This window comes from Crocodylus porosus, unplaced genomic scaffold (assembly GCF_001723895.1).
Source record: "Crocodylus porosus isolate Cpor-Errol unplaced genomic scaffold, CroPor_comp1, whole genome shotgun sequence".
Lineage (NCBI taxonomy): Eukaryota > Metazoa > Chordata > Crocodylia > Crocodylidae > Crocodylus > Crocodylus porosus.
In genome coordinates, this window is record NW_017728917.1 from 13,306,065 (window position 1) to 13,322,488 (window position 16,424).

Sequence of the window (16,424 nt, forward strand, 5' to 3'; positions counted from 1 at the left end):
CCAGGCTACGCTGTGTCTTCCTCTCCTCATGCTGATTCAAGCTTCAGGAGGGGGATGACGAGTAATCAACTGATTCAGGAGTTGATCCCTAGGGCTAAACATGGCGCAAGATTTGAGTCCTCCCACACTTCTCTGTTGGGGGACGCAGCCGCGTGCGTGTGGAGTTACACGCCTGGACACTGCTCGGTGCTGCAGACAACCTGCAGGGCGAAGGGAGGGCTGGGTCACTGAGTCGACCCCTCCGGCATTTCCAGTGGTCTGAAGAGATTACAACGGAGACGTGTCCTTCCGGCTGGGAGCCGTGGTACAGTGAAGGGAAGCATTTCCGTCCTAAATGCAAGGTGGTGCCTGTATTCCCGGGGTCTGCCCAGGTCTAGGGTGGGACGAAGGCCCCTCCTCTTCCCTGTGATTAGAAAATACCAGGAGTGAAAGCTGCTTCTCCTGGTCTGAGACCTCCTCCACCGCAGCCCTGAGAAGTAACTCTCCAGGGAACGCGAGTTTGCTCTGTTACCTGTTATTTTGATCTGTCTTTATTTTTATCTGGTTATTACTGTAAGCTGCTTTGAGCTGCTCTTAGGGAGGGCAGCAAATACATCTAATACACAGATAAATAAGCTTTGCCCCCTCCCTGGTTGTGCTATTTCAGCTCACTGTTCTGGGGGGGGCTCTTGCTCAACTTCAACACCAGCAAAACTAAGGAGCTGGGAGGACAGGACTCCCTGCCCATTAATGGTGTTGATACCGTGTCGTGATGCACTTTAATTCACCCAACTCAAGCTGGCCTTTGCTTATGGAGAGGGCAATCCTTGCTATGGGATGCTGAACATCTTGTCAGAGCTTCCCCGGGATCATAGCCACTTCCATCCCCAGTGCTTTGGCAAGACACAAAAGCAGTTCCTGGAGTTATCCAAGACCATCGTGCGCTCATCCTGGTGCCAAGGGTGCAAGAGGACTGCAGGTAATCCTGGCAGGTGCTCGCGATGTCCTGCTCCCAGATGCAGTTCGTCTTGATACTCTAGTGTTGCTGGTCTGGCCAGGGAGCCTGGTGGAGAGAGCAACTTTCTCTTTGAACATGGAGGAGATGGACTCCGATGCCCAACAGAGCGGATTTGGTAACCCCACGCGTCTACTGTATGGCTCACCTCATCTGTCCCGTCCGGCAGAGTCGCGGTAGGCCGGTGCTGGAAGGAATCCAAGCATCTCTGGGACATCAGTCCCCTTCCGGGGAGGAGAGGGCTCTGCTTGAAGACGACGCGATGGGGAGCATCAACGCAACAGACGTTCCTGGTTCAGGGGTCTGCACTTGTCCTCCTCATTGCCCCCTGCCTGCCGTCGCCATCTGCGATGCACGGGGATAATTCTGCTTCTGCTGCCCTTCAGCAAATCCAGTCTTGTGATACGAGGAAAATGCCCGTCTAGAGCATGAGGCTTGCACCTAGGGGAGGAAGAGCTCAAGTCTGTAGGTAAATCAGCTCTTCCTGTGAGTGCTGGGACCCTGCCGATGGAGGGGAGAGGCGTGGAGGCGCCGTAACTTGCACCAGATGCTGCCCCAGCGGGAAAGCAGGGGAAGGCAGAGGTGGCTTACTTATGACTGCACATTTGCAAAGACACCCATCCAAAATCAAGCAGCTGAGGAGAGGAAGACAGAGAAGCTGGGGAAATAATTGCATGCACCAAGATGGCAGGTCAGAGATTTGCCACTGCTCATGGGAGGAATGCCCCTCGGGGCAAGCTTGTAAATGAGGCTGATGCCACGTTTAGGCTCATGCGTCCCTCACGATAGCCAGGGGCTGATTCAGCTAATGATACCTCCTTTGTCCTGTGCGTCTCTAGATCAAGCAGTACAGATAATTATGAATTATTATATGGGCATTCGGTCTCAGGGCAAAATTTGCATAGCTAAGTGTATGCCTGTGGGTGATGTGGTTTCACGCTCAATAATTAAGTACATTTCTGCAGTGGGAAGCGAGGCAGAAAAAGGGTAGAAGCCACTCCTCTCTTCGATGATTTCCTTGCTCGTGGACCTGTAATGCACCGTAATGAGGCAGGAGCTACTGCTGGCATGCGAGGAGGTTGCCGGGGATTTTAGAGGTCTTGGAGCAGGGGAAACGTGGGGTCCTGGCAAAGCTATTCCACGCCTCTAAAGCAGCGGGGCTAAATTGCTGTAGCCAAGTCCGTGCGTGTAGCTGGGAGAGGAATTTGGTCCACTCCATCCAAGGAAACAGTCACATAGCTCCATGGGGACCTATTTAAATATCTTTTAAGGTACTGCCTGGGGTATCACAACCTAAAAAGGTTAGCTTGAAGAGCTCACTTTCATTTAAAGCATCCTTTCTCTTTTACTTTCAGGATCAATATGGCAAGTCAGATTTTCTCGCAGCTTCCAGAAGGGAAGTTCAAAAACAGCATCATTTCATCAGCATGATGTGGGAACTGAAGGGGTATTTTGCCATTTACCCTTTCTAAAATCCTTCAGCAGGATTGCCACGTGGGGGCTGCGGTTCAGGATGAAGGAGTTGGTTAGCCAGGGGATGGGGAAAGGGAGCAGGCCTCTGGACCACTCTGACCGACTAAACAACCTTTTCATGCCACACTGCTATCTTGCAGTAGGAAAGGCAGGGCAATCTTGAGTGCATGAGGCACCGAACTGGCATGAAGCTCAGCCACTGACCAACTCTGTGGCCTTGGGCATGTCATCTAGTCAGCATGGGTCTCAATTTACCCTTTTTTAAAAGCCGCATCATACCCCTTATTCATGGAGTGTTAACCTAACCTTGTGGGAAGAGTGCTTTGAGATCCTCAGCTGGATGTAAAGTGCAAGCAGTTGCTGTTATAGTTCCCATTATTCCTATTACCAGTATTATCAACACCAGAAACCCAGCGGGTCAAGCTTAACTCAGTGAGCTCTGTCCCCATCATCCACCTAGCACCCAATCAGCCGGTCTCTCTGCACGCAGGCATTTCAATAAGAAAGGCCAAAGATTGTGGGTCTAAACCAGGTGGATCAGGAGCTGAAAGTGAAGGGTAAGGAGAGCAAAATATGATCCACCTAGTTTAGACAGGGCTTTGCACAGACCAGTCAGATACAAACCCAAGCCCCTTCTAGTAATTTCCAAGGAGGCATCACATGCGAGGTTTGGCAAAGGCAGGGCAGTGATCAGTAGATTTGATAGCTAAGAAAAGATATTATGACTTGCAGCACTGATGTTTCCTATAATGGGAGACAAGGCAGTGGCACAAAGCTCCTGCACACCCATCACAGTGGACCTGGGATGGAAACATCTCGCCCCTATGCACCGCCAAGGAGGAAGAGGGGGACAGTGGGTCCTTATTAACAAAAGTATCTGGGTCTCTATATTTTTCTTCCATTGCATGTTCTACAGATAAGGACAGAGGATGACAGTAACTTTTTGTTTCTACAGAGACAGGACTCAGACTACTATCGACAGCATGGTACAAATCACCGAACATTTCACATAAGGAGAGAATAGCTAACGTTTCACGTTAACTCCCTCAGGTGTGTTTAAAATTGTCACCCTTGAAGGTTAGACATACAATTATGAATGCAATTACGAAAAATTTAACTAGATGCTTTCCCTTTCCTAATGAGGGTATTTCTTCAGTGTCTCTTTTCCTAGACTGTTAGAGACAGTCTTTGAAAGTCTTTGTTAAAATTAATTTAATAACTGCAGTCTGAAGCCTCGAGCTGTCAAACCAAAATTATGGAACAGGCGAAGGGAACAGAGGAAAAACATGTCATCCTGCCACAGCAAGTCAGATCCCCCTTTGTGCAACTAAACTCGTTATAACATAGCGTACGTTTTACTTGTGTCAACAAGACTGAATACTACCATACAAGGCGGGTGCTGCAAGGGCTACGCCACTGCTGCAGCTGCAAAAGTTTTGGGGTTTCTTGTTTGTCATCCTTATTTAAAGGGAAACAAACTGGTGCAGCTGGTAACACTGCGAGAAACTGCCTCACGTGGACGGCAGGGACACAGGGGCACTGCCTGCTTTCACCTTCATTCCAGCTCAGCTGAGGGAAGAAGCCGGCCCGTATAGCTTGAATATTACTCCTTTAAATCCACTTGGATGCTTTGTCTGTGCGCAGTCCCCTCCTCTCCTGCTAGTTCAAAAAGGAGCAAAGCTACACCTGGAAAAGATGGGAGCAACCTCTCCGGTGCAGCCAGTGGAGTTGTTCGCACCAGGGTCCTCTGAACCCGTAACCTATTCTCGACCGAATGCCAGGCATTATTATCGCTAAAAAAAGTACCACTTCTAACAAAGTTGCTCCAGGATTTGCAGTGATCTGTGACAAAAACACACCGGTTCCACTGCCAGAGGCAAAGAGCAAGGCACGCTCACTTAGAAGCGATGGCACAGACGTTGCAAAACCTCTACCAAGAGTTGAGAGAGCAATCAGAATTTGTCACCGAACCAACGTGGCTTTCCCTCCCAGCACCAGTGAGCCGGCACCTGGCCGCACGCAGCACGCGCACGCAGCACGCGCAGGCCTGCCTTACCTGGAATAGGTATAATGGGAATACTTTCATTGGGGACCACGCGAGGCGAGCTGCTGTCCTCCACATAGAAATGAGCAGTCTGAAAACACTTTCTGCGAAAGGAAGAGAGAAAAAGTTCAGCGGTGTGAAAAAAATCACATTTGGAGAAGAGCAAAGAGCGCCTGCACGTGTCCTGCCTTTCCACTTCTGGTTCAGCCTTTCAGATGTTAAAGCCTTAAATGCTGGTTGGTGAAAACTCACTGAAGCTGTATACAATTATATTGCTACTTTCAGACCCCGAGGCATTGTATTCACTGATACCTGACACCCACTCGCCAGAAATACACACCGCCCCTCCCCTTTAAGAGCAGGCTATTGCTGAGGATTAGTTACCATAAAATTAAGACCAGTCACTTTAGCATTTGGATCCGGATTTCAAATAAAAAGTTCAGAAAGAAACACTGGCTGCCAGTCCTTTGCCCGTGAGACACACGCCAATGCATCGTCTCAAACCAAATGAGTGCACAAAAATGTCTGCGGGGGGGGGGGAGAGGATACAGACTTACTGTAAAACTTGACGCTGGGTAACAGTAACTAACACAGAATAGCACAGACAGGTCTTAAAAGGGTGAGGAATTCAGCTCCTTTAAGCCCAGAAGCAATACAATCCCCGTCACACCCTCCTCTTTCAAAATCTGAACCTCGGCCGTGCCGGGAGAAAATCCCGCTTGGGCCCCACAGCCACGCGCTGAGAAAGGCCCAAGAAGGACAAGTCACGCGCTGCGACCACGCCAGAGACAGGGAAAGACAGACTCGAATGTACCTTAATGCTTTTACCTGTACTTAATGCAAAGCAGAGAGCACCAGCTGGTCATCATAGAGAAGGCACTGAGCAGAAGAGCATCGAGAGAGCCAAGAAGCCTCTGCATGGTGATGTTAACCGAGGCAGGGTTTTCCAACATCAGCGTCACTGCTCATTGCTGACTTAATGAGCTGCTTGGGGCTGGAGCTGAATATTTAATGAGACTTGCTCAGTGGGAGCAGCTATTGTGACAAGCAAAGGGTCTGCTCTCATCTGTCAGGGGCGCTTAACAATAGCTTCCCCGCACCATGAAGAGCCCTCTTACGGCATCGCTTAATGAACTGCTCCCCGGCACCTGGACGGCGTTTGAAGGCAGCCCCGGTTGAGCTGCCCCTTTAGGAAGTTGCTGTTTCTCCTGCTGAAACATATTTGCACGTACTGGCGGGGAACTTTCTGCCTTGCCGTCTGCTTTTCTGTAATTCTGGGCATTGTGCTCCGCACAGAAAGCCCACTCGGTAGAGCCTGCTTTGCTGACATTGTCAAAGTAATTTGTGCTCCCATTGTTTTCAATGCTGATGCGTGCCAGGGTGCTAAGAAGTCGCACTGAAAATCAAATAACTTTTCCAGGCAAAAAACAGGTCTGTACCAGAAGCAAAAATACCTACGGGCGTTTGCTTCCTCTGCGTCTGTACGGGGTGCCTGTGTAACTGCAGCACTTTATAAATAATACAAGCACACGGTATAGATGCTCATATACAACTATTGAGATGATATGCAACCAGGAAAGATCATATTTCACAGCACAGAGGGCGGCATCCCTAAAACACACTTCTTTTCCAGCCGCCAGGCTGGAGCCATGCTCAGGTTTTTGCTATACCAGGCCTCCTTTGCTAGGGAAACACGGTAAGGTAAAACACGGGAAAACCCAATATTCATGACACGCAGCTCAGCACTTAAAAAAAAAAAAAATTAGTTTGTTTCCTTCCATTTGGAAGAATTCAACAAAAGGGACAGGAAAGGGTGAGTGCCTTTCTCTTTCGGCAGCATTTTGGACAATGTATACCCTGGGGGCGCAGCGGTGAATAAATCAGTCACACATAGGGAAGAAACTATGAATATGAAACAGGCAAAATGTTCATGGTTTTCATGCATTCAGGACTTTTTTCCCCTGAGTCATCTCCACAGAAAATCCATGGACAGTGTCTCCTGGTAATTCAAGCTTTAAGAATATATACAATTTTCCATCTAGCAGTTCAATAGAGAGAGACCCTTTCATCTACTGATCCAAGACCTTTTTTTTGTTAATAAGCTCACAGTATATATGAAATACAATTCCTTTCTATCCATTTATTTATTCTGTTTTTGCACAGACAAAAAAGCATTGCCTCATATTGTGCTGTTTTATACTGTCAAGAAATTTTTTTCCCCATAAAAAACATTAAATTGTTTATGTGGACGCACAGTCCCCCATTGGGCGATGTGCATAATGCAGAGAGGAATACACCGAGCATCTCGTACCGTGGGATAGTTACAGCTTTTGTAATTTCAGCAAATGAGCTCTTAGCACAGTGAAGTTGGCGGCGATAAATCATGCCATGGACAAATCTCTCTCTCTTGCATGGATGGCTGCGTATAGCTGTTGTTGAAAACTTCATTACCACGGCTTGACCCCACCACCTTTTCTAGCCACAAGCACATCACTCGGCAATATACTGCGTGCGCACCTGAATGCACAAAGGCCGGTTATCTCTCTGGAGCACGGGTCGGCTTTACTACACCACTTACTGGAAGCAAGATCTGTAGTGGAAGTGAAGTGCGCTCTCCCACTCCAGGCAGACAAGGTTCCTGGGGTAGAGCTGATATCTTTTATGAGACCAACTAAATAGCTGGTAAAATTGTTCTTTGCAAGCTTTCAGGCACAAACACCCTTCTTCAGGCATATCTGTTGGTGAAGGAAGGGTGTTTGTACCTGAAGCTTGCAAAGAACAATTTTTCCAACTATTTAATTGGTCGCATAAAAGATATCGCATCTACCCCAAGAACTTGCCTGCCTGTGTCCTTAGACCAACACGGCTATAACCACAACCCCATTTCCACTCTAAACCCCTTTCCATGTGCTCATGAGATTGGAAGCTCCTCCTCGGCTTTAACGTCCTCAGCTTCATCTCTGCTGCAATTGAATTTTCTGAGAAAGGCAAGAAAAAATTTGAGGCCAGGAACCCACCCATCCAGGGCACGCAGAGATGATGCGGGGCACCCCTCAGCCTCCAAGAAGAGCGCTGATGAGCCGGGAATTTTGCAGGGTGACACTTCACACACATCTATGCCCGCACAGGGCCTGGTTTCCAGACTAATGTGATAAGAAATAAGTTTTCAAATGAGTCCCACAACCTCCTGGCAAGAAATTTCTATTGAGAATCAGTTCCGGGCACATCTTTCCTTAAGCTCCCGTAGGGTGCCGACAGCCACGGTTTGCCCCTGCTCCTGGCGTGGGATCATGCTGTGGTCAGTCAGGGGGAGGGAGAAGAGCTGCAAAGGGAGATACTGAGGTCCAGCATGTTCCAACAACTGTGGCTTAGAGCAGCCCTGATGCCCCAAAACCTCTACTATACTTGCAACAAGGCAGTTGCTGCCTCGCCGAGCTGCAGCCTGAGCAGACACGGCGAGACAGAGGGTCGAGGCAGAGCCCGAGCGAGGGGAGGTGACATACCCCAAGGACCCACAACGGTGGCAGAGTTGGGTTCCAGTCCCTGACCATAGCCAGCGGCCCACGTGCATGCATGTGTGTAATAACAGCAATTGCTGGATCGGGACCAGGACTTGTGTACATTTAGCTTTCAACTGACTGTGTGTGCAAGACAGGGAAGCTACAAGGGCAGCTAGGGGCAATATGTGCACTCGGGATTTTTCCTGACACCCACACAAACTTGGGAGGGAGCCGCCTTCATTTTCAATGGGATTCATTCTTGTTGCAAACTGACCAACTAGTTCAGAAGTGCAGAAACCCTTTTACAAAACGGACTTTATAGAAAAGCAAAGCAAACGACAGTCTTACTCTCGAGTCTAGACTATCCCAGGCAGCACACGCCTTTCCGGCAAAGAACCAAGGACCCTGTTGTCTCCGAGATCCGTGAAGGAGACCCCTTCCCTAAGCCCCATATGGTTTTCTGGCAGCTTTTCCCTGGGGCAGAATAACCATGTGAGATCCCACAGACCAGATGCACAGTTGTCACAGATGCAGAAAGTAATCCGCAGAACGGGAAGGGTGGAAGCACATGGGAATCTATCTGCCACTGCCGTCTGGGAAGGTTTCCTCGCACTCCCCTAGCTTTTTGTAGACAGTAACAGCTAATTATTATTACAGCAAAGTAAGACAGTGTGAAGCTCAGAGTAATACCACTTAGTAACTGGACTGCAGACATAAAAGTCTGCCAAGAGACCAACTATTAGCGAGGTTATGCTTTTATACCCGCTCTGCTTGGCAGAGTCTGTTGTTTGCTGATAACTTTCTCACAACCGCCATGCGCTTGGTAACTCTGGCACTCAGAACAAGCTGCTTTGATTATTGATAAAGCACGAGCAGCTCCCCGTCTACCCCGACCCTGAGGACGGGCGGAGCGCTGGACCACTACGACTGCCTGCAGGTGAGCGCTCGGTTACTTCCCTCCAGATGCTCGGTTCCTGGGACCTAGCTCTGCCTTCGATACGAACGCGCAGCTCCTACCGAAGACAAACGGGAGCCCTGGGAATAGATCTGAAGCCAACTGCTGGCTCTTACTCCTTTGTAGTCGTATCCCCAGCATCCATGGCTCCGAGCAGAGGGGGAAGGGACACAGATGGCTCTGCACCAGCTGATGCTGGGGTTAGGGGGAGGGTGATGAAGAAGGGGGGGCTGATAGGCTCCGAGGCGGCTGGCTGCAGCCACAAAAATACCGGTGACAACATGGTATACGATCAAAAGGGGACTTCTCCGACTTCGGGGAGACTCAGCCACAGCTGGGCTATATGCACTATGGCCCAGCTGGGCTGTGGCTGGTAGGTGCCAATGCAGGGCTCGTGTTGCACAAGTAGGGCCCCTTGACTGACTTTGTGAAGCACCTCCGACCGTCAGTGCGATGCTGCACTTTCCTCCCAGCTGCTGCAAGGCCAGCCAGGTGTGCACTGCTTTCTTCTCTGCTTCACCACAGCACCCAGGAGCCCCAGTCACGGAGTATAACATGTCCGGGCGACCCCATCCTAGGGCAAAGCTGCAAAAGAAGCACTGTGAATTCCTGCTTCCTCGGTCACATTAGCAAGTGCAAGCCTTGCGCCCCGCCAGGTGCCCTGCTCTCCTGGACTGGTGCACACAGAGGAGCACCCCGGCCCGCTCCCATGTTGATGCGCGTTGGGATTACGGGCGACGGGTCACGCAGCTGATCGCAGCTTTTCTAAAAGGCCACGTGACCTAGAAGACTGGATGAGTCAGGACCCCTGGGCTGTAAGTCCTGGTTCTGCAATGGGCCTGCTGCATGACCTCGGATGCAGGCAGGGTTGTCACGCAAATGGCTCAGTAGCCACAAAACAAAATCTGAATGCAGTGGCTGAGTGCCGCGTGTCAGATCATTCCTGGTTTGCCAACACTTTCCTCTGAAGGAAGCATCCTGGCTGGCCAGGCTGGAAAACAGGATGCTAGACCAGGCAAGACCACCAGCTGCCTTCAGCATAGCAGTCCTTACATTCTGGATCACGACAGTCAGACCTGATGACAGGACGAGCGGAGAAAGTGCCACGGGCCTTGTGGTGGAAATAGCGTGAAGAAAGCAGCAGAACAAAAAAGCATTCCTAACACACATGTCCAATGCTGAAGAGCAGCCTACTTGTGTCCTGAAAATTCATGATAAAAATAACGACCGTGGTCAGAAACATCTCTTGTTCTCCAGCAGCTTTCAGGTCTGGTTTTGAAGCTAAAAGTAACTTGAACCTTTCTCCTTTGCTGAATGCCTTTCAGTGGCTTGGATTAGTAGGAAGGATACAGCCTGCAGTTAACAAGCTTTGCTTTATTTTTACTTTACCTTTGCTCCTCCTCTTGAACTCCTTTGAGTTCCCCAAGTTTTTAGAAACTCTGGGAGAAAACTGCACAGAAAGTTTTCCTTCTGTGAAAGTTTCCCTCGTCCTTTTGGGAAGTCTGTCATCTAGCTGGGACAAAGGTTTGGTTCTGACATCCGTATCTTTCACAGCACAAAGCAAGGTATCAAAGCTGCGAGAGGAAGAGAAAGCTGTATCCTCGATCAGGGATTGCAAAGCCGTTCAAAATCCCAGAGAGAGCCTGTCTGCAGCGTACGGGGTAGTGAGAGAGGCAGTTTCCTGAATGCAGATTCACTAGAGAAAAAGGTATTTCATCCTCTCAGTCAGCCACGTTGCACAGTTTCCCTGTAAATGTGGTCAGGAACAGCATCTGGTCAGTGGGTGCATCTACATGTTCACATGTGCCACAGTTACTGCGCACTAAGTTTAGTACTTGCATAACCAAGTAATAAATCAATGCACAGTAACAGGTGCTACTGTGCAGCAGCAGTGGCGCATGCATTTTCACAGACACTAACTGCGCAGTAGCCCAATACTGCTGCAAAGCAGTGCATTAACATGGGTTCTGCCCGGCACGCTGCTGCGCAGTGTTATTAGCTACTGCACAGTTAGTGTCTTGTGTGGATGAGGCCAAGCGTGCCGGTACCGCGCTGCTCTGCCCTTTCCATCAGCTTCACTGCCCCTCCGCGCACGTTTGTCACTGTCAGAATTGGCAATGGCTCCTCAGGACCGCGAAAGAGCAGAAGTGCAACGAATCTGGACTATGGCACAGGCAGACCAGCAACCAGAAGCCTGGCCGACAGCCGTCTGCAGTCTGCACAGGGCTACAGCCCAGGTCATCAGTCACGGGCTTTTATGAGCAATAGCACTGACTCCAGCTTTAAGAAGAGAGAAAAAAAAAATGAAAAAACATGTAAGCAAATCTGATCCCATGACCACCAGCACGGGTATCTCTGACATTACATCTATCCTGTCGCTGCATGCTAGGAGTACCTGCACCCCGCATCACGTCAGACAGGGCTGAAATGATCCTTTTTCTGGGAGTATTTCAGTTTGGGAGCTGCTCTGCTGATTTAAAAAAGTCACAAAAAGGAAACATTTACCATGCCGCAGCTTGACAGGAGAGCGGGAGAAGGAAGTGGAAGTGCGCTCGTCTTTAGGAGCTGGCCTCCAAACAGAACAAGAAAGCTGTCCAAGTCAAACAAGCGAGAAAACGCTGACTTGGCACTATACTTTAAAAGTGGGCACATGGAAAGCAAGGAGTGAATGCGCTGCTGGAGAACAAGGGATGCTCCCCACTGCGCGGAAGGCCGCTTCTCCTGGGCACCTCTTGTGAAGATGGCTCTCCTTCTCCTGCAAACAAATGCATTAAGCTCATGCAGCAGTAGTAATGAGAGAGGTTTCCACAGTCCGTGAATGGGTTTCAGTAGTTTCACAGCGTGCCAAGTCTTTGGGACCTTTGTCAAGGGACAATAGTACAGAAGTAGACTGTCCCCATCATTGTTCTTGGGGCCGGAGGGAAAGGCCTTTACTTACACTGGTAAGCTGTTCGCTAGTCCAGCTCAGAGCCCACCCCGCGTCTGTAAAGAGGATGTCCTGCTGCTACGTCTAGTGAGACTCTCTGCAATACGCCTGGAATAACTCTCTTTTTAAGGGCGAAATGCCCTCTTTCTCAGCAAGCTGAATAACGTGACACTAGCCCCCGCGGTAAAGACTTGTGACAATACATCGCGCTTGGCCATTTAAACCGGTCCCTCTGGCCGTACAGAACCACACAGATGCTGCTAACCACCCGTCTGCAGACTCGAGGGAAAGCTATGGTTTTCACCCTTAGAAAAGCAAGTGCTTTGTGGAAAAGGAAACTACCTTTAAAAGACATTAGGGCAATAACAATGAAATAGGGTCGCACCTTCAAAGCGCTCGTTAAGGGGGCACAACTTTCTCCAAGATGAAAGCCTCCTCTCTGCCTTGTTTTTGCAAATGTTTTTCTGTTTCTCCATTTTGGAAGCTGAGCTAGTGACCAGGAAGCAAATAAGGCATGCAGTATGTTGCTAGAAGAGTTCATCAGTCTGCGTTTTTATGCAGTATTTGAGGCCCTGCATCTTATTTTCTGCCCAGAAGTAGCTTGGCTTGTCTCTTGCAGAGACCAAAGGAAGAAAGAGCTGTCCCGCTTCCCCCTCCCCAAAAAGCAGCACTTTCATTATATACACACAATGTATACAGCTGAATGAAAACAAGGACATGCCCATGCAAAATATGCTCTTGTTCTGCAAAAGACTGAGCTGTAGGAATGATCCATGTGCAACCCCCATCTTCTGGGTGAAGTCAGTCCATCACTCAAAATGGGGAACACGAGGCCATTTTTATTCACAGAGGTGCATTATGCTGCAGTGGCGCACTGCATGGCAGAGGTATTCTTGTATGCTCCTTCTAAAACTCACTGAGGCTAGAATTCAGATCGTCTTAGGTGTAAAAAGCCTCATGTCACGGATCATCTACCGTTACCGCTGCATGACACCTTGTAGAAAATGGTCAGTAGCTGGGATGCTCCAGCCTCAGAGTACGTAGGGAGGCTCAGGACAGCACAGAGTAAGTTATGGGAACTCGAAGTGGGGGAAAACCCTCAGGTTCATTCTGCAGACGGCGTTCTGCTGTTCCCTGCTACCAAATGTCACAGTCTGTAACACGGGTACATACGCTTCATACACATTAGAGGAAAAACATTAACAGCTGCTAGCTGGGAAAAGACAGGGAAGAAAACAGGCAGAACAAAAGGAAGTGGGAGGTAATTAAAGTTCTGATCTATTTTAAAGAAGGCATCATCGCTTGAAATCTCCAGCTGAAAAACCATTTGGCAACGAGGGCTTGTCCCTTCTTGGTAGAAACCACTCCGGATTCATGCTTGCAGCGGGCACACATGCTAGGTGGTTGTGTAGATCTCCCAGTTGAAAATCCAAGCATACATTTGCTAACCCTGCAAGGCTGCACAGGATAGGCTTGGAGTATAAGGTCCTATGGTCAGGGACTGTGTCTCTCTTTGGTGCACAGCACCGAAAACAGGCAGTGGGCAATAAAAAAGATCCTTGTAAAAAGGGATGTGAGTGGTTAAGGCTCTGAAAATTATGACACTTGCACAGCAGACTTCAATTCGTAAGCCCGTCCGCATTAGCAACACTGTCAGCTGCACAACCAAAAAATGCCCAGCTGGCCAGTGCTGTAATGCACTCACAAAACTCTTTAACTGCAAATTGTAAGTGGATAAATCTTAGTTTAACCCAGCAGAAACACTTTCCATGCTTCCTTCTCCCATCTTTCCAGCATCCCCTGAGAACGGCGGAGGCAAATGTGAACCCTAATTTGGGATGACACTAGCCCCTGGAGCACTTGGTAACTAATTATTCTCTTTGTGACCTTTGACAGGGCCAGACTTCCCCCCCACCAACCTCCCTAAATCAATACTTGCAACATCTGTGTTGGTCGCACTCCACAGCTGCGCATGGGACCGAGCGGGTTTGCTCATCAGTACTTTCCCCTGAAAGAGAACGTGCTCCCTGGTGCATGCACTGCTGTTTGCTGTCCAGCTAATACCAGGAGAAAACAGGGTCTAAATATCTATGGGTAGTCGAACAGTCTAAAGAATGAGGTATGGGTAAGGTATGGAAAAAGACACCTGCGTTAATTTTTCCCTCGGTGAGATGCAGCTTTAGATACCACAACGCAACTCCACTGTCTCTCTATATTGCAGAGACTGGAGTTATTCTGTAACTCTGACAAGCTGCTGCATTTGTCACCTCTGCATCCTACAGGTGAAAACTATCACGGGCCTTTTCCCGAGCAGCCGGGACCTTTATAGCACCTTATAGTGCTTGGCTCCAGCAGCCCAAGCAGCGTGCAACATCAGGTGCAGCCTGCGACGCTCGTGTACATCCTAACAACTCCTGTAACCACGGAAGATTGCCTTTCGCTAGCGAGACACTCTCCGTGCCGATGCAAAACAGGTCACATTTGGCACATTGGATATCATCATCCCAGGACATGAATTCTGTCCAGGCTGGATTTCAGCAGAGTGGTGTTTTTATGTTTTTTAGATAATATAGGCATATATTCACAGCCTCCAATTGTGAATAAGGCTTTCCTACCCCCAACAGGTTTTCTGTTTCTGTCTGCTCACCAAGTAGAGCATACAGCTCAATGTTGCCTTTGGGTACACAGACACCCATCAAGTCAGAGCCTCTTGGCAGATGTGTGTGCAGGCACAAAGGCGCTTCCCCAAAGAGACCTGCTTGCAAGATCTCTAGGCACGGCAGGTTTGCGAGAGCCGGGCACTGTCACCAATTCAAAGAATATATCTGATGACACACTCCTAAGAGTGAAATGCATGGAAGCCTCAGTGGGCGCGTCTACAAGTGCAACCAATGCTATTTGGCTTTACTGCGGAGTAAATTTACTACCTGCATATGAAGGTAGTAAATTTACTGTGCCATAGACTAATTCACTGTGCAGTAAGCGCCTGCACGTGTAGACAAGTGATGCTTTACTGCACACAGATTAGTCTACAGCGCAGTGAAGTATCTTGTGCAGATATGGCCACTGTTAAGCACAGGTGGCTGCTTTTTTGCCCACGTCCGAAAAGCACTCCTTTTCCCCCTGCAATAGATTCATAGATGTTTGGGTGGGAAGGGACCTTAGCAGATTGAGTCTGACCCCGTGCCCTGAGCAGGTAAGAGAGCTGGGGTCAGACGACCCAGCCAGGTGCATGTCCAGCCTCCTCTTAAAGACCCCCAAGGCAGGGGTGTGCACCACCTCCCTTGGAGCCCGTTCCAGATTTTGGCAACCCTCACCATAAAGAAGTTCTTCCTGTAATAGGGGTTATCCTTCTTTCAAATTAAATAATCGAATAGGACAGTCACCCGACATTTATTTGAGGTGCCTCCTGGGTGTTCACCAGCTGGCTTCTACGTAGAAGTTGGTTATCTTAGGCACTGCGCATCTTTAGCGAGAAACTCCTTAATTTGTTCAGTATAATTAATCACTCACTGGGAAGTTACTTCTCTTGTCTTTCTTTCCAGGCTGGACATGTCTATTGCTTCTGGGCCTAAAGAAAGAGGGCTAACTGGGAATATCATGAAGGCAATTTATTTGACTTGTTTCACGTTCAGTTTATGTAAGGTTAAGGTGCTACTGGTAGCTTGTGTGTGCATGTTTCCTTCTTCCATGTCATTAACAATGGTCAGAGTCTTATCTTTACTGCCTACCCTTATAAAAAGAAAAGGGAATGGGAGGATTTTTGTAGACTGTCTTATAATTTCTTTTGAAATGGAGGTAAAAAGGTAAAGAGGAGGTCCCTTTGTAAACACAGGAAGATGGGGAAAAAAGGTAGCAGATGCCAATCATTTCCCAACTAAATGTGAATTTAGGAAACACCATTTTTAACGTTGTATTCTGATAGGGTAAAGCCTGTTCATCATCACACAGAACTGGCAGTGTTTGGTACCCAGATGCTCTTCTTTCTGGGCCATCTTCCTGGAATCAAAGGTTTGCAAAGGCCCAGATAACAAATCTGCTTTGTTAGATGCATCTCTGAGACAGAGGCGCAGGGAATCATTAATCTCATTATTGATCAACGCATTTGGAGATTCTGTTTCTAATGGGGCTGATGCTAATAAGTTACTTACTCTTCATAACTTTAGCAAAGCAGAGATGTCTGGAGACTCACTTTAATTAATGACTTTCTTGTATTCTAAGGTTAATGAATGTTACAAGGAAAAATAAATATCAGAGACAATAACCTCCTGACCAATGAAACACTGAAGGGAAATATCTGCGCATATCTCTGGGTTTTTTAAATGGGCATATTCTTCAGTAAACCCAACACAGCTCTGCTGATTTACATCAACTGACCAGGTCAGCAGCATTAATTAACTGGCGTGCATCCATAGATGCTTCTCGAGCAAATCCCGGGACGTCATTCTCCCCTTGTGCTCGGCCTTGGTGAGGCCGCAGCTGGAGTCCTGTGTCCGGTTTTGGGCTCCACAATTCAAAAAGGATGTGGAGAA

At 48.6% G+C, this 16,424-nt stretch overlaps 1 protein-coding gene across 1 annotated transcript in view; it reads right to left on the minus strand.

The window, feature by feature from the left end:
- The window catches only part of PTPRG (protein tyrosine phosphatase, receptor type G), a 350,734-nt gene that overhangs the window by 34,662 nt on the left and 299,648 nt on the right, over positions 1 to 16,424 (minus strand). The window contains exon 14 of the mRNA XM_019536996.1: positions 4,524 to 4,615. Within this exon, the coding sequence (XP_019392541.1) occupies positions 4,524 to 4,615 (92 nt within the window). The remainder of the gene's footprint in view (positions 1 to 4,523; positions 4,616 to 16,424) is intronic.